This window comes from Salvia hispanica, chromosome 3, assembly GCF_023119035.1.
Source record: "Salvia hispanica cultivar TCC Black 2014 chromosome 3, UniMelb_Shisp_WGS_1.0, whole genome shotgun sequence".
Classification (NCBI taxonomy): domain Eukaryota; kingdom Viridiplantae; phylum Streptophyta; class Magnoliopsida; order Lamiales; family Lamiaceae; genus Salvia; species Salvia hispanica.
Window position 1 is genome coordinate 5,143,413 of NC_062967.1, and position 23,100 is coordinate 5,166,512.

The 23,100-nt window shown below is 34.7% G+C and overlaps 1 protein-coding gene and 1 long non-coding RNA gene across 7 annotated transcripts; both read right to left on the reverse strand.

The window, feature by feature from the left end:
- Positions 1-256: 256 nt before the first annotated feature.
- On the reverse strand, positions 257-2,439 carry LOC125217052. 2 transcript variants are annotated; one of them, XR_007175555.1, is made up of 5 exons: positions 2,369-2,439; positions 1,737-2,019; positions 1,376-1,495; positions 1,062-1,145; positions 257-745 (listed from the first exon to the last, which is right to left on the reverse strand). It is a non-coding gene; the product is annotated as an uncharacterized LOC125217052 (long non-coding RNA). The 2 variants fall into 2 exon arrangements; XR_007175553.1 differs by having other exon boundaries at positions 1,376-2,019.
- A 3,514-nt stretch (positions 2,440-5,953) lies between these two features.
- On the reverse strand, positions 5,954-8,254 carry LOC125213025 (putative F-box/FBD/LRR-repeat protein At1g78760). Of its 5 annotated transcripts, none has more exons than XM_048113372.1 (4): positions 8,170-8,254; positions 7,602-7,820; positions 6,868-7,412; positions 5,954-6,616 (listed from the first exon to the last, which is right to left on the reverse strand). In XM_048113372.1, the coding sequence occupies exons 2-4, from the start codon at positions 7,792-7,794 to the stop codon at positions 6,140-6,142; spliced, it is 1,215 nt and encodes a 404-aa protein (XP_047969329.1). In that variant the 5' UTR covers positions 7,795-7,820; positions 8,170-8,254; the 3' UTR covers positions 5,954-6,139. The 5 variants fall into 5 exon arrangements, with proteins under 5 accessions (XP_047969329.1, XP_047969331.1, XP_047969327.1 ...); XM_048113374.1 differs by having other exon boundaries at positions 6,868-6,974; positions 7,395-7,820; XM_048113370.1 differs by having other exon boundaries at positions 5,954-6,516; positions 6,592-6,616; positions 6,868-7,820.
- Between the last annotated feature and the right edge of the window lie 14,846 nt (positions 8,255-23,100).

Consider the following 23,100-nt stretch of genomic DNA (forward strand, 5'->3'; position numbering starts at 1 on the left):
CAAGAACTTGTTAACATGCTGTAACTAATTTGTTGAAAGAATATAATTTTACGAACATTAGCTTTTTCAATCTGTTCGGTATGGATTTGGTAATAAAATCTATGAACATTACCATTGACATCAGAAATCAAAGCTACATAAATGACATTCTAATTTTGATCATTAGTTTTCATTTGTCACGTAAGGAAGTTAACAAGTGTGCTATATATGAAACCATAGTTGACACAGCTGAGCAAGTCGAATGCAAGAAAGGGAAACCTAGCTTTCCTCCCCTAATAAGCATACTGTTGTTATTGATATTCGAAAGAAATGTACGACAAAAGCTAGTAATTACCCGTCAAACAAGACTATCAGTTAGTTGCCTGAGGCGTTCCTATGACTAAAGGCGTAACTGAGTAAGACTTAGACGAAGATCTCTGCATCCCCAGCAGTTTTTGCGACACCAAAAACAAAGAATCTGATTGTGCAGGTGACTTGATTTCATTTCATTGGAAACCAATCTTTTCTAGCTTGCTTGCGTATTTTACCTTATTCTCGATCAATGGAAATAAACAGTATAGTAACCTCAGTTGTCATCTTGGTGGCCGTCTTCTTTCTTGTTTTTCATAACTAATATCTCCAACTGAGAGAACATCTCAAGAACACCTACTACTTGTTTGTAGTAATGCAAACAACACCTAAGTTCCAAGGATTTCACATTCGGAAAAGCTGAGTGCGCACATTTCATTTTCATAGCTCGAAGCACCTGATATAACCACAAATAAGTTTGATTATATTCATAACAAGAAAGATGCATGCACAATTCTCTCAAATAAAAGAATGTCATTAGTTCCTAGAAATTACAATACTAACATACGAATCACAAGCATGGCAACTAATAACATATTGAGCAAAACCTACTTGATCAAACACAACGAAGCCATGACAAATATAGCACAAAAACACTACCGACACCAGACAAACAAGAGTGCCCTTGATATTAGTCAATTGATCTGATTTCTACATTCAAATTTATACCTCACTATTCATCTACAATAAAAGGAAACGCAAAGAAACCAGACCTTGATGCAAGAGTTTGATATTGCGACGTGGTCAGCATGTCGAATGCTTGGAAGAATTTGACTCAATGCGTTTGACAACCCAACCTGCAAATAATGGCCTAAATCAAAAGGCAACGAACCAAGAACTGCTCGTTTCAAAGATGACACATCCGTCAGCAAATACTTCTTATATGGGATTCCTAGAATTTCTAATGTTTCAAGATTCGGGGTACAGATTCTCAGCTCCGAAACCAAGGTTAAATCTTCGTCGTCATAAAGGTACTTGAAAATAGACAGCTCTTTCAAACTAGTAGATTGGATACTCAAATTTCCACCTTTGTGAAAATATTTCAAACAAAAGACTTCCAACTGAGGAGTAGCACCCAATATTTGGTGAAAATCACATCCGCATTGGCACTTAATCCATCCAGCTTCAAACACTTGAGATTATTCCACTGCACATTCCCATAAATCTCCAAGTTACAAGATTCGAGTGACACCTCTTTTAGGGATGAGCATGAGTAGAAGCACGGTGCCACACTGTAAACTTCCTTACCATCTAAATTACTCCTAGATATTGTAGAATCACACGACATATGTAAATGTATTTCTTCAACTCCATTTCTTTGGGCAAAACTCACCCACAAATCAACATCATTAAACATTGAACTCGCAAAGTGATTATGCGTATGAAACCTGAATTTCAAAATCCTATTCCCATTCCAGCATAATAGAGCCCGATTAACAAAATTCCGAAGCTTAATATCACCAAACAACATAGCACGATTATCGAAATTGAGAAAGGGGGAAGTGGTCCAAAAGTTCCTCCAGCCTTTGGATAGAAGAGATGTCCTAACCACATCTGTCATTGGCAACCTCCAAAATATGTCGAATATTAACATATCCGGTAACTCTCGCAGTATGTCGCGATGTAAACGCTTTAGGTTTTCCATCTCTTAATATTCAAAATATCAAAACCCTGAGACATAATCGAGTTGAAAATCAGCTCGAAGCAATAACACATTCTATCACAAATCCAAGAATATTTCATGCCATAAAACCACCAAAACATAATCAAACTCAACGTTTACATAAATATATTCAAAGCAACAACAAATAATATCACAATCGACAAAATCAAAACCTCCCAGCCATAAAATCAAACTCAAAATTTACCTAAACATATTACCGTCAAATATTCGAATATTTCATTTAGTAAACCTCTTAAAAGTTAATTCAGCTCAAACTTTCTCCTAAATATACTCCAAGCAATGGCGCGTTATAGTATCAAATAAATAAGCTTTGAAACAAATCATCTCAAAATTTACCTAAACATGCCAAAAAGCTTCCTTTCTCGCTTTGCTGCAAACCGATAAACCCTACTTATATCAAAGTTTAGATTCCCAAATTATGAATTACCCATTTCCCAAATTAGACTTTTATTTCTCGAGAAATTTTATTATTAGGGGTTAATTACGCTGATCTTTCGAAATTAGGGGTTAATTTTGCTGACCTTTTAGAATATGGGATCGAGGCGTGCGTATTTTTCGGAACAAGAGATTTTTGATTTTTTATCTTTTTTCTATTCTTTTTTCCTATTATTTATTTCCCATCATTTATAAGTGGACTAAACTACTTCATATTTTCACCTAAACTCTAATAAAGCAGCCGCATAATTTACGAGATTTGTCAATCTTCTGAATATCTTCTCTTTTAATCTTTTGCATATACAATAATATAATAATATTAATTTGAATATCTTCTCTTTTCTGTATTGTCTTTGTGTGTGTACATAGACAATTTATCATCACTACTCCTATTAACTAACAAGCTATGTGAAAAAGTAGGCAATATTTATTCGTATACCATCCTGAATCATTTATTTGCAAATAAGTATTTTTTCAAAAAATCTAAAAAAAAACATGTTTATATAAAAAAGCAACCATCAAAACTCCTCTTCCACAACTACTTCCACAAAATTATAGATTCACAAAATCATAGTTTGACAAAATACTTCCACAAAAACATAGATCATCCACAAAATACTTCCACAAAAGTATGGATTCACAAAATCATAGTTTCACAAAATACTTCCACAAAAACATAGATCATCCACAAAATACTTCCACAAAAGTATAAGTCATCCATGAACATGTTCTTCAAAAGCTTAGTTCCTCAAAATAAATTATCATCCACAAAAATATGCACGTCTTCTAGGTTTAGGCTTTCCTCCACGTCCATGCTACAATTCACTTGGCTAAAAACATTTGATATTAATGTCAATTTATACAAAAACGGTTGGCTCAATGTAACAGTTATACATATTTAATTCTTGATACCTCATTGGTTCATCAACTACCCCTTGCCTTTGACATGTACTGGCATGCATCCCACCTAACGGTCGTCCCTTTGCATGACTCTTCCTGCAACTCAAGGAAGCAAAAACAAAAATAAGATTGAGATAATAAAATTAAGAGGAAATGCAATCCAAATAATTACCTTTTTTTTGTTCCATTAAAGACACATTTAGCTGATGACTCCCTATGACCAAACTCTTTGCATTGCTGTTCCCATGTTTGGATCTTTCTTTAAAAAAGGAATTGTCTTTTCTCCAACCCAATGATACGATGCCATCTTCGTCCTTACTCTACCAGTGGATGAACAAAAATGCTCACCTTTATTCAAAAAAACCTGACCCAGGGACATAAAAATATTAGTTCAACTTACAAAATGCACACATTTTAAAATGAACAAATATATTAGTTACATCAATAGTACATATTATTAACAAGTCAGCATATTATACCTTAGACATGCTTTTCATTTTTCATCCACCTAGCAACAATTGACCATGGGAAACTCTCAGCTTCAGAAGCCCCTGAACAAATTTGGGTTGGATTTCTCTGTTCCTAGTTCAAACTGAGTCTTTATAGCATGTTGCTTCACTGCTTTCCTAAAATCATTCATATTTGTGTATATGGTTCCAACATCCATCGGAGGGTCATCCATATCATAAAATATATTCTCTTCATTAAAAATACGGTCATCAACTGGTATGTCCATTACCTCATCAACAATTGGACCACAATTCATTCCATCTACTGCTGCATCACTAGGTTTCTCTAAGGTTAGACCAACAAATGCAAACATTATTTCTTCATCCATCAAGCTCTCAGGAGCACTAATATGTGATTCTTCAAGTGGAGTAATTTCTATACTGTCCCGATCAATAATATCAGTTTCATCCATGTGATCCATCCTACCGAATAATAAAAGAATTATATATCAAAACTTTTTATTATACAAAATTCCAAACAAATATATATGTGCAAACAAATGTATATATGTGTGTATTCTACTCTTGCACATACAAACGTATTTATATATACATGTATTATGCTCTAGCACAAAATCTCAAATAAATGTATGTTACATTTTTCAATTGCCTAAACAAGCAAGTGATTGTAAAACACAAATAAGTTTAAACTTATTAGCTACAACACAAATAAGTTAAATTTTTTCAATTGCATGCATTCTTCACTTTTTGAAACAGTTTATACGTGTATATGGAATATTAAACAAATATATGTACACTGTATATGTGGACAAACACAATAAATATTCATATACGTATATTCATATGCATCGAATACAGAAAATATGAATATATGAATTTATAGGTTTCTTACAGAATCACAATTATTTTGGATTGAAGAGACGGCGGGAAGAGAAGGGTGGAGACGGAGGCGGCAAACGGCGGAGGCGCCCGTCGAGGAGGGTGGAGATGGGTCTGGAGTAAGGCAAAGAAGCAACAAAGGGGGAAGAGTGGAGGCACGGTAGAGGAAATAGGTGGAGGCACGTCTGGTTTTCTAGAGTAAAAGAGACGGGAGTTTGGCGTCTCTCAACAGAAATATGATTCTGTTTGATATTTTAGAATATACGAAAAAATATGAAAGATGATTCTGTTGATTTAGAATTTAAATAAAAATATGAAAAGGGTAGTTTAGTCCACTTATAAATGATGGAAAATAAATAATAGGAAAAAAAGAATAGAAAAAAGATAAAAAATCAAAAATCTCTTATTCCGAAAAATACGCACGCCTCGACCTCATATTCTGAAAGGTCAGCGAAATTAACTCCTAATTTCGAAAGGTCAGCGTAATTAACCCCTAATAATAAAATTTCTCTTCTTTCGTAGCTCCAGTACACGTATTTTAATCTGTGAGACGACTTTCTTTAAACTTTCATTTTTACTTATTTCTAATTTTAAAAATTATTATGAGAAGTTCTTTAATGTTGCAATTTTTCACATTTTTTATGTACTTTTTTTCACTATAAAATATGAGTCCACTTTTTTATACATGTATTTGAAGAAATGTCATTAGAAAAATTATTGGAATTTGAGTCTTTATTGAAATAAGTTAATAGAATATGAAGTCTACTTAGCGTTCATAATTCAAGTGAAATGATACACCTGTAACAGATGGATCGAAATGGTAAAATAGGGCTCTAATTGTCGAAAGATGTGAGTATTATTTTCAAAAATACAATGGTGATAATATAATATAAAATTTTGTTCAGTTTAAATTAAATTTACGTCCGGACTCATCAAAGAGTATTCCTATGTATGCTATACACAGTGCAATAGAAATTGAGATGGAGAATCTTGAAGTTAGCAAAACTTGTTAACATGCTGTAACTAATTTGTTGAAAGATTATAATATTATGAACTTCAGCTTTTTCAATCTGTTCCGTATGGATTTGGTAATAAAATCTATGAACATTACCTTGGCATCAGACATCAAAGCTACATAAATGACATTCTAAGTTTAATCATTGGTTTTCATTTGTCACATAAGAAAGTAAACAAGTGTGCTAGTTCATATGAAAACAGTATTAGCTTACTCCAAAAATGTAAAATTGCTCTGTACTGCACTGAATAAGCAAATATACAATCCAAAAACGAAACCATAGTTGACACAGCACAGCAAGTCGAACACGAGAGAGGGAAACCTAGCTTCCCTCCCGGGACAAGCCATTGATATTTGAAAGAAATGTACGACAATAGCTAGTAATTACCTGTCAAACAAGACTATCATTTAGTTACCTGAGTTGTTCCAATGACTTGAAGGGCGTAACTTGGTGAGAACAATCTTGCAGTTAGACGAAGAAGATCTTCGCATCCTGAGCAGTTTCTCTGACACATAAAACAAGGAATCTGATGTTGCAGGAGACTTGATTTCATTTAATTGGAAAACAATCTTTTCTAGCTTGCTCGCATATTTTAACAGAATCTCAATCAATGGAAATACGCCGTAACCCTCAGACCAAGTAACCTCAACTGTCCTTAACCGAAGAAGAAAAGACTCGGGGAGATTTGCCTCAAACTTGAGTGACTCAGTGTCATCTTGGTGGCTGTTTCCTTTCTCGTCTTCAATGACTAATCTATTCAACTGAGGGAACATCTCTAGAGCACCTATTACTTGTTTGTAGTCATATAAACAACATCTAAGTTTCAAGGATTTGACATTCAGAAAAGCTGAGTGCGCACATTTCGTTTTCATAGCTCCAATCTCCTGATATAACAACAAATAAGTTTGATCATATTCATAACAAGATAGAGGCACTACAAAGCGAAGCTGTAGGAATAAAAGAATGTCGCTAATTCCTTATGATTTATGGATATTACAATACTAACTTACAAATCACAAGAATTTTGGTGAAATTTTCTCTATCATGTAATTGGTCTCATCACTACATACAAATTATTCCTCACCGTTCATCTACAATAAATGTAAGTCCTAAACTTAACACAAAGAAACCATACCTTGGTGCAACAGTCTGATAATGCAACGTATTCCACATGTTGAATGCTTGGAAGAATTTGACTCAATGCATTAGACAACCCAAACTGAAAAAAATGGTCTGATGGCACTGAATCAAGAAATGCACGTGTCAAAGATGAGACATCCATCAGCAAATACTTCTTATATGGAAATCCACTAATTTCTAATGTTTCAAGATTCGGGGTACAGATTCTCAGCTCCGAAACCACAAATAAATCAGCCGCGGCCAAAAAGTACTTGAAAATAGACAGCTCCTTCAAACTAGTAGATTGGATACTCAAGTTTCCACCTTTGTCAACGTAAGTCAAGTCAAAGACTTTCAAATGAGGAGTAGCAGACAATATTTGGTTAATCAGATTTGCAGTGACCCTAAAAGCCTTAATCGTTAAACTCTCAAGTTTATTCCACTGCACATTCCCATCAATCTCTAAGTTACAAGATTGGAGTGATAACTCTTTTAGGGATGAGCATGAGTAGAGGCACAGTGGCACACGGTAAACTTCCTTACCGTCAAAACCACGCCAACCTGTTACAGAATTGCACCACACATGTAAATGAAATTCTTCCACTCCATTTCTTACGGCAAAATTCACCCACAAATCAACATCGCTAAACATTGAACTTGCAAGCTTATGACGCGAATGAAACCTGAACTTCAATACCCTATTCCCATTCCAGCATGACAAAGCCCGATTAACAAAATTCTGAAGCTTACTATCATCACCAAACAACATAGCACGATTATCGAAATTGAGAAAGGGGGAAGTGGTCCAAAAGTTCCTCCAGCCTTTGGATAGAAGAGATGTCCTAACCACATCTGTCATTGGCAACCTCCAAAATATGTCGAATATTAACATATCCGGTAACTCTCGTAGTATGTCGCGATGTAAACGCTTTAGGTTTTCCATCTCTTAATATTCAAAATATCAAAACCCTGAGACATAATCGAGTTGAAAATCAGCTCGAAGCAATAACACATTCTATCACAAATCCAAGAATATTTCATGCCATAAAACCACCAAAACATAATCAAACTCAACGTTTACATAAATATATTCAAAGCAACAACAAATAATATCACAATCGACAAAATCAAAACCTCCCAGCCATAAAATCAAACTCAAAATTTACCTAAACATATTACCGTCAAATATTCGAATATTTCATTTAGTAAACCTCTTAAAAGTTAATTCAGCTCAAACTTTCTCCTAAATATACTCCAAGCAATGGCGCGTTATAGTATCAAATAAATAAGCTCTGAAACAAATCATCTCAAAATTTACCTAGACATGCCAAAAAGCTTCCTTTCTCGCTTAGCTGCAAACCGATAAACCCTACTTATATCAAAGTTTAGATTCCCAAATTATGAATTACCCATTTCCCAAATTAGACTTATACTAGCTCCAGTACACGTATTTAATTTGTGAGTCGACTTTCTTTAAACTTTCATTTTTACATATTTGTAATTTTAAAAATTATTATGAGAAGTTCTTTAATATTGCAATTTTTCACATTTTTTATGTACTTTTTGTATTTTTTTAATAAAAAAAAGATTAATTTATCCTAAAACCATATATAATATTTTTATACATTTTCACATTTTATGAAATATATTCTACCTAAAAATATTCACCAAATTACAATAAAATCAAGATTGTGTATATTATTTTGCTAAATCAGACATTGGAATGATAATAGCTGCTAATCAAATGATCAAATATTTTTCTCTTGATTTCATGCATTTTTTTTGTTGAAAGATTATAAATGTGATGAACTTTAGCACTTTCAATTTTCTGTTCGGTATGGATATGGTATACAATTTGTGAACATAAAACCTTTGGTAACCTGGTTAAAGCTTGATAAATGACAATCTAACTCTAATCATTAGTTTTCATTTGTCACACAAGGAAATTAAGAAGTGTTCTACATACGAAAACAACACCAGTTTACTCCAAAAATGTACTGAATAAGCATATAGTAAGTACAAAAATACAATCCGCGAAATGAAACTATAATTGACACAGCACATCAAGTCGAACGCAAGAAAAGGAAACCGAGCTTCGATATTTGAAAGAAAATGTACGACAAAAGCTAGTAATTACACGTAGAACAAGACTATCAGTTAGTTGGCTGAGGCGTTGAGTATAACTTGGCGAGATTAAATGTGCAATTAGTCGAAGATCTCCACATCCCCAGCAGCTTCTGTTTCACCAAAAACAAAGAATCTGGTGTTGCAGATGACTCAGTTTCAGTTAACCAGAAAACAAACTTTTCTAGCTTGCTTGCATATTTTAACAGAATCTCAATCAATGGGAATATATATGTCGTAGCCCTGATCAGACCAAGTAACCTCAATTGTCCTCAACCGAAGAAGAAAGGACTGATCATGTGGGAGATTTTCCTCAAACTTGAGTGACTCAGTGTCATCTTCACGGCAGTCTTCATCAATCTCATCAATGGCCAATCTCTCCAACTGAGGGAACATCTCTAGAATACCTACTACTTGTTTGCACTCATACAAACAACATGTAAGTTCTAAGGATTTGACATTGTGAAAAGCTGAGTTGCCACATTTCATTTTCAAAGCTCCAAGCTCCTGATATGACCACAAATAAGTTTTATTATATTCATAACAAGATAGAGGAAACAAGTGTGCTTTTGATATTTGTTAAAATCTCTATCATGTAATTGTTCCTCACTGTTCATCTACAATAATTGTAAAAGTAATGAAAGATAACGCAAAGAAACCAAACCTTGATGCAACAGTTTGATAACTCAACGTATTCCACATGTTGAATGCTTGGAAGAATTTGACTCAATGCGTTTGGCAACCCGACCTTCGACATATGGTCTAAATGCTTCGAACCAAGAACTGCACGTGTCAATGATGAGACACCGGTCAGCAAATACTTCTTGTATGGAAGTCCATTAATTTTTAATGTTTCAAGATTCGGGGTACAATTCTCAGCTCCGAAGCCACAGAAAAATCTTCACTATCCCAGTGTAGGGATCAGACCACTCGGAATTCACTAATTACCGGGACCTCTTTTATTGATTGAGTCCGAGATGGCTAATCTCAGAGATACAAGCCAATACAAGTGTGATACTAAGATTACACTCTACACTAGTACAAGAAGATACAATTGAAGAACCCTAGACTAAGTTCAAATATCACATAGAACTTGAGTCTTCATCTTCTTCAATTATCCTGCACACTTAAGTAGAATCGTTAGTAACACAAGAATGATCCCGTAGGATCTAATATTCAGAACGAAATATTTGGTTAATCAGTGGCCCTTATACAACTAATCTTCAAACTCTCAAGTTTATTCCACTGCACATTCCCATAAATCTCCAAGTTACAACAATGGAGAGATAACTCTTTTAGGGATGAGCATGAGTAGAGGCACTGTAGCACACGGTAAACTTCCTTACCTTCTAAACCATGCCTAACTGGTGTAGAATTCCGCAACACATGCAAATATAAGTTTTCAACTCCATTTCTCTGGGCAAAATTCACCCACAAATCAACATCGCTAAACATTGAACTCGCAGTCTCATGATGCGAATGAAACCTGAACTTCAGAACCCTATCTCCATTCCAGCATGACAAAGCCTGATTAACAAAATTCTGAAGCTTACTATTATCACCAAACAACATAGCACGATTATCAAAATTGAGAAAGGGGGAAGTGGTCCAAAAGTTCCTCCAGCGTTTGGATAGAAGAGAAGTCCTAACCACATCTGTCATTGGCAACCTCCAAAATATGTCAAATATTAAACAATCGGGCAAATCTCTTAGATGGTCCCCATGATTACATCTCTTTAGCTTTTCCATTGGTTTAATCAAGCTGAAGAGGCAATAACACATACTATCAAATCCTCGATGCCAAAAACATAATCAAACTCGAAAAAATCCTATTCAAATCAATAACACGTTCGATAAAATCAAAACATAATCAAACTCAAAATTTATGTAAACATATTCGAATTAATAGTAACACATACTGTCAAATCCTCGAATAGTATTAAATTAACACTTGTAAAAGTTAATTCAGCACAAAATTTAACTCGCCACACTCCAAGCAATGTCACATGCTATCACAATCGACAAAATCAAAACCTCCAAACTCAAAATATACGTAAACTTATTCGAATCAATACCACAAAATGTCAAATCCTCCTCGAATATTTCATTTAGCGATCGAAAAAAATCAAAGCTCTTAAAAGTTAATTCAGCAGAAAAGTTACCAAGCAATGTCACATAAATATTCCACTCTCGAAGATGATTTCACAAAGCTTCCTTCCCTCGCTTTGCTGCACCTATATAGATATATACACTGCTATTACAGCATATTCAAGAAAAAGGTAAATTGCCGTACACTATCAAATATAGGGGTGGATCGGTACGGTATACCATACAAAGATTGTCATACCGCATACCGTACCGAAAGTAGCGGTATGACAAAATTCTATACCGATACCTTACCGAAAATTCGGTATACCGGACTTCGGTATATCGAAAATTCGGTATGATAATATTCAATACCATTATCATACCATTAATGCGGTATACCGTACCGTATTATGGTATACCATACTTTTACGGTATACTGTAATACCGTTATACATGCTATAAAAAAATCTAATTATAATTTTATAACCAAAATATTTAAAATAACATTTCCAAGTGTTCAACTATTTGAAAAAAATCCAAAACAATAAAACTTCAACAATTCAAATCCAAAAACAAAACAACCAAACATATACCCAAAATATTTAAAATAACAATTAAACTTAAACTTGATGAAACCACCATAACCTAACTAATGATATTAATATTAAATATAAAATGAGACACGTTTTAGGTTATTGTTCAAATATGTGCCAAATGAAACTAAAGTAAAATAATGGCAAAATGTACCAAATGAATCTGCGTGAGATGTGGGGGCGGAGGGATTAGCCCTAAAAGTAATGTTTGAGGTTTTTTATATAGTATTTAATTAGATTATGTATATTAAATATTTTAAGTTTATACATATAACGTATATACCGAAGATTCGGTATACCACGGTATACCGCGGTATGGGACATTTGATACCGTTATCGTACCGAAAACTTTCGATACGGTATCATCCCGTACCGAAAACTGCGGTATACCGAAAAATCGGTATTTTCGGTATTTTTTCGGTATGGTAAGTCCGGTATTTCGGTATGTCGGTATATTTTCCCACCCCTAATCAAATACTCGAAGATTATTTTTTATTTACCTTTTTAAAAATTATAAATTTCAAGATTATTTTTTATTTACCATATTTACGGATTTACCTTGTATTGAGAAAAGATAAGGATATAGAAGTAGTATTTTCTAAAATTAAAAAAAAATAGTAGTATAATATCTTTTCAGATACTCTTTCCATTACATGAGAACAAGTCTTTCATATTATATTTTTTATTTTTTTAATTACCTCCTCTCTTGAATAGCTCTCATGGTTTATAATAAAATATTTATTTTTATTGAAGGTAAAAAAGTTAGATAATTTAAAATTATGATTTTGATGGCTTGAATTAAAAATAAATAAAAATGCCTTTAATTCCAACTACATTACCACATAAACATTTAAATTTAAAATTATTTTTAATTTCATAGACTCTCAATGTAAATTTGATACTCCATAAAACGTAGTATTCAGCTGTCATCTACATTTAGATCGTATACACATTAACCGCGATCCAAAAATTGTTAATGACTTTTTCTTGGGACTATTTGTTTTCGTCTTTTCCGTTTTTCATTTTATTGAATGGCACAATTAAATATTAGTAATGTTTATAATTTTTCATTTTAACTAATGTTGTTGATTTACTTTTTACTTATTAAATTTGAAACAATAAATCATATCTTTAGGAAAACGAGCTAGGGAGCATAATATTATTCAATATAAGGTCTACTTATCATTTACTTCCTCGTTCATGAAAAATAGTCTCATTTTCTATTTTCTAATATCTATAAAAAAATATCTCATTTCATAAATGGAACTTTTTTACTCTCATCTTATTTAACCCACATTTTCTCTTCTATTATTTTACCAATTACGCATAAAACTCGTATCACTTACAAATTTGTCTATTTTTTAGACGTATGTAGTATATATAAGTGGGACCTATATACTGCTAATTTTTTTTCATCCACTTTTTTCAACATACCATAAAGGAAAATGAGACTCATTCGAGATGGAGGGACTAATACTATCATACATTTGATTTCACTTAGTTTTGTGTGCTTTGCATTTTTTGGTTTTTTATTCTTTTTAGTTCGTTTAACTAGAGGATGTTTTATCATGTGCTTTTTGTTATTGCTTGCGACTTCTTCTCTGTCTTGGAGCTAATGTAAGATAACTTTCTAAAGAATAAAGTTGACACACAATTTCATAATGTGTATTGCTCGCAATGTTTTTGGCTCGAGCATTTTATACATGTAAGAAACATCACTAATTTCATTGTAAGTTTGGGATAAAATTGACATAGGGAATTAAAGGAAGATAAAAATAACGTTCTAGGTGTCATCAATAGTTAATTTCATAATGTAAGGAAGTTAGCATATTAAAAGAACACCTTACACCTGAAGTGAGACATTGCTCTATTGGGTTGAATAAAGCATATGCAATCCCCAAAATGAGACCAAAGTTGATACATGACAGCAAGCCAAACACAAGAAAGGGACACCAATTGGTTCTCATGACAGAATGGTGAGATCAACCGTGCAGTTAGACGAAGATCTTCGCATCCTGAGTAGTTTCTGTGACACCAATAACAAAGAATCTGATGGCGCAGGTAACTTGATTTCTTTTATTTGGAAAACAAACTTTTCTAGCTTGCTTGCGTATTTTAACAGAATCTCAATCAGTGGGAATATGCCGTAGCCCTCAGACCAAGTAACCTCAATTGTCCTCAACCGAAGAAGAAAGGACTGATCATGAGGGAGAATTGCCGCAAACTTGAGCGACTCGGTGTCATCTTTGAGGGTGTCTTTTTTCATCTTTTGAATGACTAATCTCTCCAACTGAGGGAAGATCTCAAGAATCCCTACTACTTGTTTGTAGTCATCCAAACTACATCTAAGTTCTAGGGATTTGACATTCCGAAAAGATGAGCGCGTACATTTCATTTTCATAGCATCAACCACCTGATATAACAATACATTTGATTATATTCACAACAAAATAGAGGCACTTCAAAGTTCAAAGGGATGCTTTGGGAATTCACTCAAAACCTAGCTGCATTCTGCAATTAGTTACTCATATGCTAATGACTTATATAGAGCAAAACCAAAATGGTCAAACATAAAGAAGCCCTAACAAAAACACTGCCGGCACCAGACAAGTTGGCCTTGGCCAGCAAGTGTGATCTTGATATTCATTAAAATCTCTATCATGCAATTGTTCTGATCTCCACACACAAATTATTCCTCACTGCTCATCTAATATAAATGTTTAAGTCATAAAAGGAAACGCAAAGAAACTAACCTTGGTGCAACAATCTGATAACGTGACATTTTCCGCGTGTTGAATGCTTGGAAGAATTTGACTCAATGGGTTCGAAAACCTGGTCAGCATAACATGGCAAAAAGTTGGCAAACCAAGAACTGCACGTTTCAAAGATGAGACATCCGCCAGTGAATACTTCTTATATGGAAATCCTTGAATTTCTAGTGTTTCAAGATTTGGGGTACAGATTCTCAGCTCGGAAACCACAAGTAAATCTTCACGGGCTAAAATGTACTTTTGAATATACAGCTCTTTCAAAGTAGTAGATTGGATACTCAAGTTTCCACCTTTGTCAACATAACTCAAGTGAAAGGTTTTCAACTGAGGAGTACCAGACAATACTTGGTTAATCACATCCGCAGTGGCCCCTATATTAATAATCTTTAAACACTTGAGTTGATTCCACTGCACATTTCCACAAAACTCCAAGTTACAGGATAGGAGTGTTAACACTTTTAGGGATGAGCATGAGTAGAGACACGGTGGCACGCGGTAAACTTCCTTGCCGCGCAACACATGTAAATGTAATTCTTCCACTCCATTTCTTACGGCAAAATTCACCCACAAATCAACATCGCTAAACATTGAACTCGCAAGCTTATGACGCGAATGAAACCTGAACTTCAATACCCTATTCCCATTCCAGCATGACAAAGCCCGATTAACAAAATTCTGAAGCTTACTATCATCACCAAACAACATAGCAACATTATCGAAATTGAGAAAGGGGGAAGTGGTCCAAAAGTTCCTCCAGCGTTTGGATAGAAGAGAAGTCCTAACCACATCTGTCATTGGCAACCTCCAAAATATGTCAAATATTAAACAATCGGGCAAATCTCTTAGAAGGTCCCCATGATTACATCTCTTTAGCTTTTCCATCGGTTTAATCAAGCTGAAAATTATTTGGAAGCAATAACACATTCTATCAAATCTCGATGCCATTAATTAAACCACCAAAACATAATTAAACTCGAAATTTACCGATATACATTCAAATCATGAATAACACATGCTACCAAAATCGACAAAAATCAAAACCTCCAAAACTCATAATCAAGCTCACAATATGCGTAAACTTAATCGAATCAATACCACATACTGTCAAATCCTCCTCGAATATTTCATTTAGCAATCGAAAAAATCAAAGCTTCTAAAAGTTAATTCAGCAGAAAAATTACTAAGCAATGCTACATAAAAAGTTCAACTTAAAATTTAGTTACACTATCAAATCATCGAGGATTATTTCACAAAGCTTCCTTCCCTCGCTTTGCTGCACCGTATATATGTATACACACACTACCACTACAGCATGTATTCAAGAAAAAGGTAAATTGCCGTACACTATCAAATACTCGAAGATTTTTTTTATTTACCTTTTTAAAAATAATAAATTTCATGATTATTTTTATTTACCATATTTACAGATTTACCTTGTAGTGAGAAAAGATAAGGACATAGAAGTATTTTCTATTTTTTTTTATAAAAAAAAAGGTGGTATAATATCTTTTCAGATACTTTTTCCGTTACAGAATAATCTTTCATATTATAACTTTTATTTTTTTAATTACCTCCTCTTTTGAATAGTTCTCATGGTTTATAATAAAATATTTATTTTTGTTGAAGGGAAATAAGTAAGATAATTTAATTGATGGCTTGGATTAAAAATAAATAAATAAGCCTTTAATTCCAACTACATTACCACATAAACATTTAAATTTAAAATTATTTTTAATTTCATAGACTCTCAATTTCATATTGTTCACTTTTCAATTTTTACTTTGGGCAGAATTGAAACTGGGTGCTAATTGAGTGTGTGGGGCCCATCAATTCTTGATTTATCTGTTCAGTATGCCTTAATTGAAATTTTCTTCTGCAACTTATTTCTCCAAATTTATGTGTGTGGACTGAAAAAACCCTCTCCCTCCGATCTCCACCATGCGCCACCTCCTCCACTACCACGCCGTCCCCGCCACCTCCTCCTCATGGCCGACCTCCTCAAGAAACCCCCAGTTTCTGCTTCGAAACCCTCTCCCCCAACGCGAGCCTCTCCTTCACCGTGCCTGTGCCCTTTGCTTTTCTCTCTTCGCTGCCGCTGTTATTGGACAGAATCGTGATACTTGACATTTTGAGCACAAATTTAGTTATGTGGAGTTGAGTGCAGTGGGGAATTCATCACTCAAGCATATTGCTTCCAGCCTCTCACCTCCAGATTGCTAATTTCTCAACAAATTTGACTGTAAATGGATTCTAGATCACTAGGCCCGACTCAATTGCATTACTCTCTCCCACTGTGGTTAGATCTGAATCGGAATCAAAATCAGAAGAATGTGGAGTGGCGACCTCACCGATGCCTCCTCCCTCCGCCGCTGGCTCAAAAACGTCCTCCCCAAGAAGTCTACAACCTCGCCGCCCAGTCCCGCGTCGCCGTCTCCTTCGGATCCAAACTACACCGCAGACGTCGTCATCACCGGCGCCCTCCGCCTCCTCGAGGTTCTCCGCTTCCACATCGCCTCCTCCGGCAGCTCCCATATCCACTATTACCAGGCCATCGACGTCCTCCAGCCACAATAGTGAGGCAGAATGAATCTTTGTGCGGAGCGAGAGGATGAGAGAGGGAGGAGTGAGAAAGAGGTGAAATGAAAATGAAAGGGGCAAAAAAGTAATCTTGCTCCAATTCTGAGTTTGACAAGCACGCCCAATTCTAAAAACCACCTCATCATCGAGATTTCATTTTGCCCCATTTCCTATAGTAATAGTGCGGGCCAAACAAATATCTAGGGCTTTCAATATTAATGTTTATAATTTTTCATTTTAACTAAAGTGGTTGATTTACTTTTTACTTTATAAATTTGAAATAATAAATCATATCTTTAGGAAACTTTAGCATAATATCTGATCTATTACATATCAGACATCACATTCGTATTATATCTACTTACCTACATTTGCAAGAATCAACAAATTACAAATCATAAATCATGAAGTAGAAAAATTCTTGAATTTTTTCCACTGCTATTTGCCTCTTTAATAAAGCCAAAACCTGAAATTGAATTTGATTTGCACAATGGTTAAATTCAGAATTTGCACGCAACTTATATTTAAATTGACATATAAAACTGCACAAACAAAGAAAAATTTAAATAGACATAAAATCTGCCAGAAAAAAGAATCTTCCATGTTTCCAATGCTGGCATTTAAACTTATATTCAAATCTGTTATATAAGGCAACGATTTATATTTTAAAAGAAATTTTGAAATCCAGAACTCTATATACCCTATTTATGCTTGGAAATAGGATTATTACCTGTTACAACACTAGCAGCAACCAATGAATCTTCCATGTTTCCAAAGCTGGCATTTAAACTTTTTATTAATACTTAGTTTCTTTTCAAATTTGTGCACAACATTTGTGGATGAATGTTTAGTTTTTCATTCCTCATCTTTCTCTCATGTCATTTTCTCTATGTTTAGTTCAGTTTAATTACTGAGTTACTCCTCACCTCATTAGTATTTATATGTAGATGCTTCGTATTGCTTCCATGAGTATCTTTTTTTTGTACATCAGTACCTGCACGAAAACAACATATTATCCCATAATATGTTTATTTTACTTTGAGTAATATCTCCTGCCACTCATAATAGTAGATCAGTTTATGCACTAAATAATCATATTATGCCCTTATTTGTGGATGATTGTTCAGTATGGTGGTTGGTATCTATCTATCTATCAGATTAATTTTTACCTCATTAGAGTTATATGTATCTTCTTCCTTTTGCTTCCAAGAGTATCTTTTTTTTACATCGGAAACTGCACAAAGAGAACATATTATCTAATTATATGTTTATTTCACCATCAGAAATATGTACTGCCACTAGTATTTCCCTTTTTTACATTAGTTTTGAGTCTATTTCTAATTTCAATCTTCCTACTTTTTGGTCAACTATATTACCAGAAGACATTAATTTATAATTCAGTTTAATGAGTTGGTCAATTACCTATTGAGTATTTTATTGAGTATTTGTTATTAATTTGCTTTGTCTTTGCTGCCATTGTTATCTTCTTTCATGTTGATGAGTCCCTGCATAAAATAATGACATGTCCTTATTTCTTTACCGGGGGTGATTAGATGTTGTTTTGGCTTCTGACTTTCGGGTTTTTTAATTTCTTTGAATGTTGTCTTTTGTCTTGATATGCGCTAATCTATGATGCTAGAATTCCTATTATATCCTGATTCATGCAGTTCAATTCCTGGAGTAGCTAATTTGGCGAAATGTAATATTTTTTACTGTCTTAATAATCGTAATGAAGTTTAATATGCATATTATCTTTTATATTCTAAATTATAAACAAAAAATAGCTTTTTTGTTGATTACTAAGAAGCAAACAACTCATTGAAGTTATTTATCTACCATGGATAGCAAACATCATATGCAGTCCTAAATGATGTAAAGTAGACATTTATAATCAACCTACATTATGTTATATGTTATCAATCTTCATATGGTATAGCTTTAAAGTAGTTTTTAATGTTTTATAAGTTTCTGGAAACACATATGCAGGTATATCAGACAAACTATTCTATACCTTCTCAAAGCATGTCACAGAGTTAAATTATAGTACTACTTATATACTAATTTAATACTTAGTAAATTTACCTTGACTGAATTTGCTTCAATTTATGTGAGTTAAATCTAATAAAAAAATCAGCCCATCTGTCAATTTATGTCTTAAATTTGAAAATTTCTGCTTTTGAAAATTGGGCTTCGCTAAATTGGGCTTCTCTAAATTGGACTTTTGTGCTTTTATACCTAATTGTTTTGTAAATGTGTTAATTTCTCTCTAATTTTCAGCAATTTTATTATAGTTAATTTACTTTTATTCTTCTAATAATAATTTTTTTGTGGTAGTTAATTTACACATTCGTTTGTCTGTTCTATTTTAATTTCCAACTTCTTTAGTTTTATATTTTTAGATGTTTAATAAGATTTACTATTACATTTTTTTTTATTTTTAGCGACCATATAATTGTACTACATTTCTAATTTTTAAAGTTGAAAAAATTAATGATAATTGGTTCATCAAAGAATTTTAACATTAACACAGGTTGATTTGCCCTCATAGTATTATATGAAAGTCGAAATTTATGATTTAAATATTTATTCATTAGAGTACATTTCCTTTAACTATTGTGATAGTATATACTTTGCCCTCATAACTCACTGTATTACCCATTTTTTTTATATCTTATCTAATTAATAAATATTGTTTCTATATATTAGTCTAAATAACAAATATATTTTTCTCCATTCATTTAACAAATTAAAAATATATTAAATTGTATGTTGAATAGGTAATCTTTTTCTTAGATTTTGATTAGTACTCTATTTTTTTATGTGTAGTACTACATAATTATATTAATTTATTTTTTTCAATTATTTACAATTTGTTATAAGAGCATCCCCATCCGTGCTCTTAGCTAAGAGCACGGAAGTGGGCCTGGACCCACTTTTACTCCTTGTCCTTTGCTAAGAGCACAACATCCACATCCGTGCTCTTAGCTAAGGACAAGCTCAAGGGTCCCACCATTCTGTTATTCAATTTAAATAAAAACATTTCCACAATATTAAAATGCATTAAAAATATCCGAAATACTATTACAAATTACAAAATAATTAAAAATTACACAATTAAAATCCTAAAAATTAAAAATTACACAATTAAAATCAATAAAATTAAAAAGACGCACTACTCGTTGCCGAATTTCGCCCAAATGTGATTGATTAGATCTTTTTGTAGCTCAGTGTGGGCTCTTGTATCGCGCATTGTGTGTCTTCTTTCGATCTTCTCATTCACCGTCGTATGCACACCTCGGCGTGGGGGAGACCTCGCGATTGAGCTTCCGGCTTCATCCTCGTCGTAAAAGTTAGCCGCCATCGGTCCTTCGTCAGCTATAATCATGTTGTGCAAGATAATACACGTGTACATGATGTCGGTGATAATCTTAACGTACCAAAGCCGAGAAGGGGACTTCACAATGTTGAATCGGCCTTGAAGGACACCAAAAGCTCTTTCGACGTCTTTCCGAGCAGACTCTTGACGCTGCGCAAAAAGAATCCGTCTTTGCTCTTGTGGATTGCTGAACGACTTCACGAAAGTCGACCACCTTGGGTAGATACCATCGGCGAGATAGTAACCCATGTGGTATGCATTTCCGTTGACGGTGAAGTCGATTGCCGGTGCTACACCATTCAAAACATCATCGAATAGTGGTGAAGAATATAACACATTCAAGTCGTTGTTGGATCCGGCAACACCGAAATGTGCATGCCAAATCCATAGGCGGTAGTCGGCGATCGTTTCAAGGATAAGCGTTGGGTCGCCACCTTTGTGGCCGCTTAAGTGTTGCCCCCTCCAAGCAGTCGGACAATTCTTCCACTTCCAATGCATGCAGTCAATGCTGCCTAGCATATTGGGAAAACCGTGGATTGTTTCGTGAAGACGAAGCAATCGTTGACAATCGTTGGTGGTGGGTGCCCGAAGGAATTCCTCGCCGAAAGCAGAACGAACGCCGTCGCAAAAATTCTTGAGGCATAGGATTCCAGTTGACTCACCGACATGCAAATACTCGTCGAAGAGGTCAGCCGTTTGCCCAGTAGCAAGTTGTCGGATGGCACAAGTACACTTTTGCAACGCCGTGAGACTTTGCCGACCGGTTGCGTCTGCACCTTCTTGAAAGTATTCAACGCGGGTGGACAATGTGTTGACAATACGCATAAACAACCGTTTTGACATGCGAAAACGGCGCCAAAAGTAATCTTCTGGATACCGCGGCTGGTCGGAAAAATAGTCGGCAACGAGCCTTTCATGGGCTCCCTCTCGATCACAAGGGATGTAGCGACGTTTTGCTCTAGTTGGTTGAGGAGGAGCAGGGGTATTGGCAGCGACATAGGCTTCATAGGCGGCACGATATTGTTCATAATATTCTTGTTCTTCGCGCTCCGCTTCCGCAATGAGATTGGTGAAATCCATTTTTGAATTTTTTTAGAGAGAGATTGGGTGAGGGAGGAAGATGTAGATGATTTAATATGAAAAAATATGAATGAGAGATAATTTGATGTGAAAAGTGGATGATGAATGTGTATTTATAGATGATTTTGGGATTAAAAAAAAATCACAAAAATCCAAAAAAACCGCCCTAAACGGCTCTATTTTTTGGGAATCCAAAAATATTTTTTTTAAAAAACTTTTAGTATTATTTTGAATTATTTATGATTTTTTTTTTTTTTTAAAAATTCGAATTTGCCAACGGCTCTGACGTTGGCCAATAAGAAGACGTCACGTAGGGCTGCTCAGCGGCACGGACGTGCTCTTAGCTAAGAGCAGCACCGTGCCGCTGGCATGGACGGACAGCTCGCAGCGGCGGACGGACGAGCTCGTGCTCAGCGGCACAGACGGACGGACAGACGGACGTCACCGCTACGGATACTCTAACTATTTGAAAATCTTATGACCCGTGCATAGCACGGGTGTTAATACTAGTAATCTTTAAACACTTGAGTTGATTCCACTGCACATTTCCACAAAACTCCAAGTTACAAGATTGGAGTGTTAACACTTTTAGGAATGAGCATGAGTAGAGGCATGGTCGGACACGGTAAACTTCGCTACTATTAAAACCAGCTAAGGCTTTTGTAGAATTGCGCCGCAGATGTAAATGTAATTCTTCGACTCCATTTCTCTGGGCAAAATTCACCCACAAATCAACATTGCTAAACATTGAACTCGCAAGCTTATGACACGAATCAAACCTGAATTTCAAAACCTTATTCCCATTCCAGCATAACAAAGCCCGATTAACAAACTTCCGAAGCTTACTATCATCACCAAACAACATAGCAACATTATCGAAATTAAGATAGGGGGAAGTGGTCCAAAAGTCCCTCCAGCATTTGGATAGAAGAGAAGTCCTAACCACATCCGTCATTGACAACCGCCAAAATATGTCAAATATTAAAAAATCGGGCAACTCTCTTAGAAGTTCCCCATGATGACATCTCTTTAGGTTTTCCATCGCCAAATATCGGTTTAATCAAGCTAAAAATTGACTTGGAAGTGTTGAAAGATCTGTGTTTGTTCATTCAACTTGTCTGTCTTTCATTACAATATACACTGCCATTTTATAGGCTAGAAAATGGTATATACTTGGCAAGATTTGCCCTAGATACTAAAAGGAAAATATATCAATTCCCTTAATTTTGTAATCTCAACCAATCATCTGTGATCTCCACCAATCTTCTTCTCCTTTTAATTGATTCTTTCCAACACTCCCCCTCAAGTTAAGTAATGGGATCACCCATTCTTAACTTGCCCAATGCCTTATGGATGCTTCTAGCATCAACAGCCTTTATAAGAATATCTGCCAACTGATCTTCAGATCTCACAAAAGGAAGTTCTACTATCTTGGATTCTATGTTGTCCTTGATAAAATGCCGATCCACCTCGACGCGTTTAGTACGATCATGCTGGACTGGATTCTCGGATATGCTGATCGCCGCCTTGTTATCACAGAACAGTCTATATGATTTCTGTGAGTTCAACTCCAGCTTAGTCATCAACTTCTTCAACCATAGAATTTCTGTCAATCCACTCTTGATTCCTCGGAATTCTGC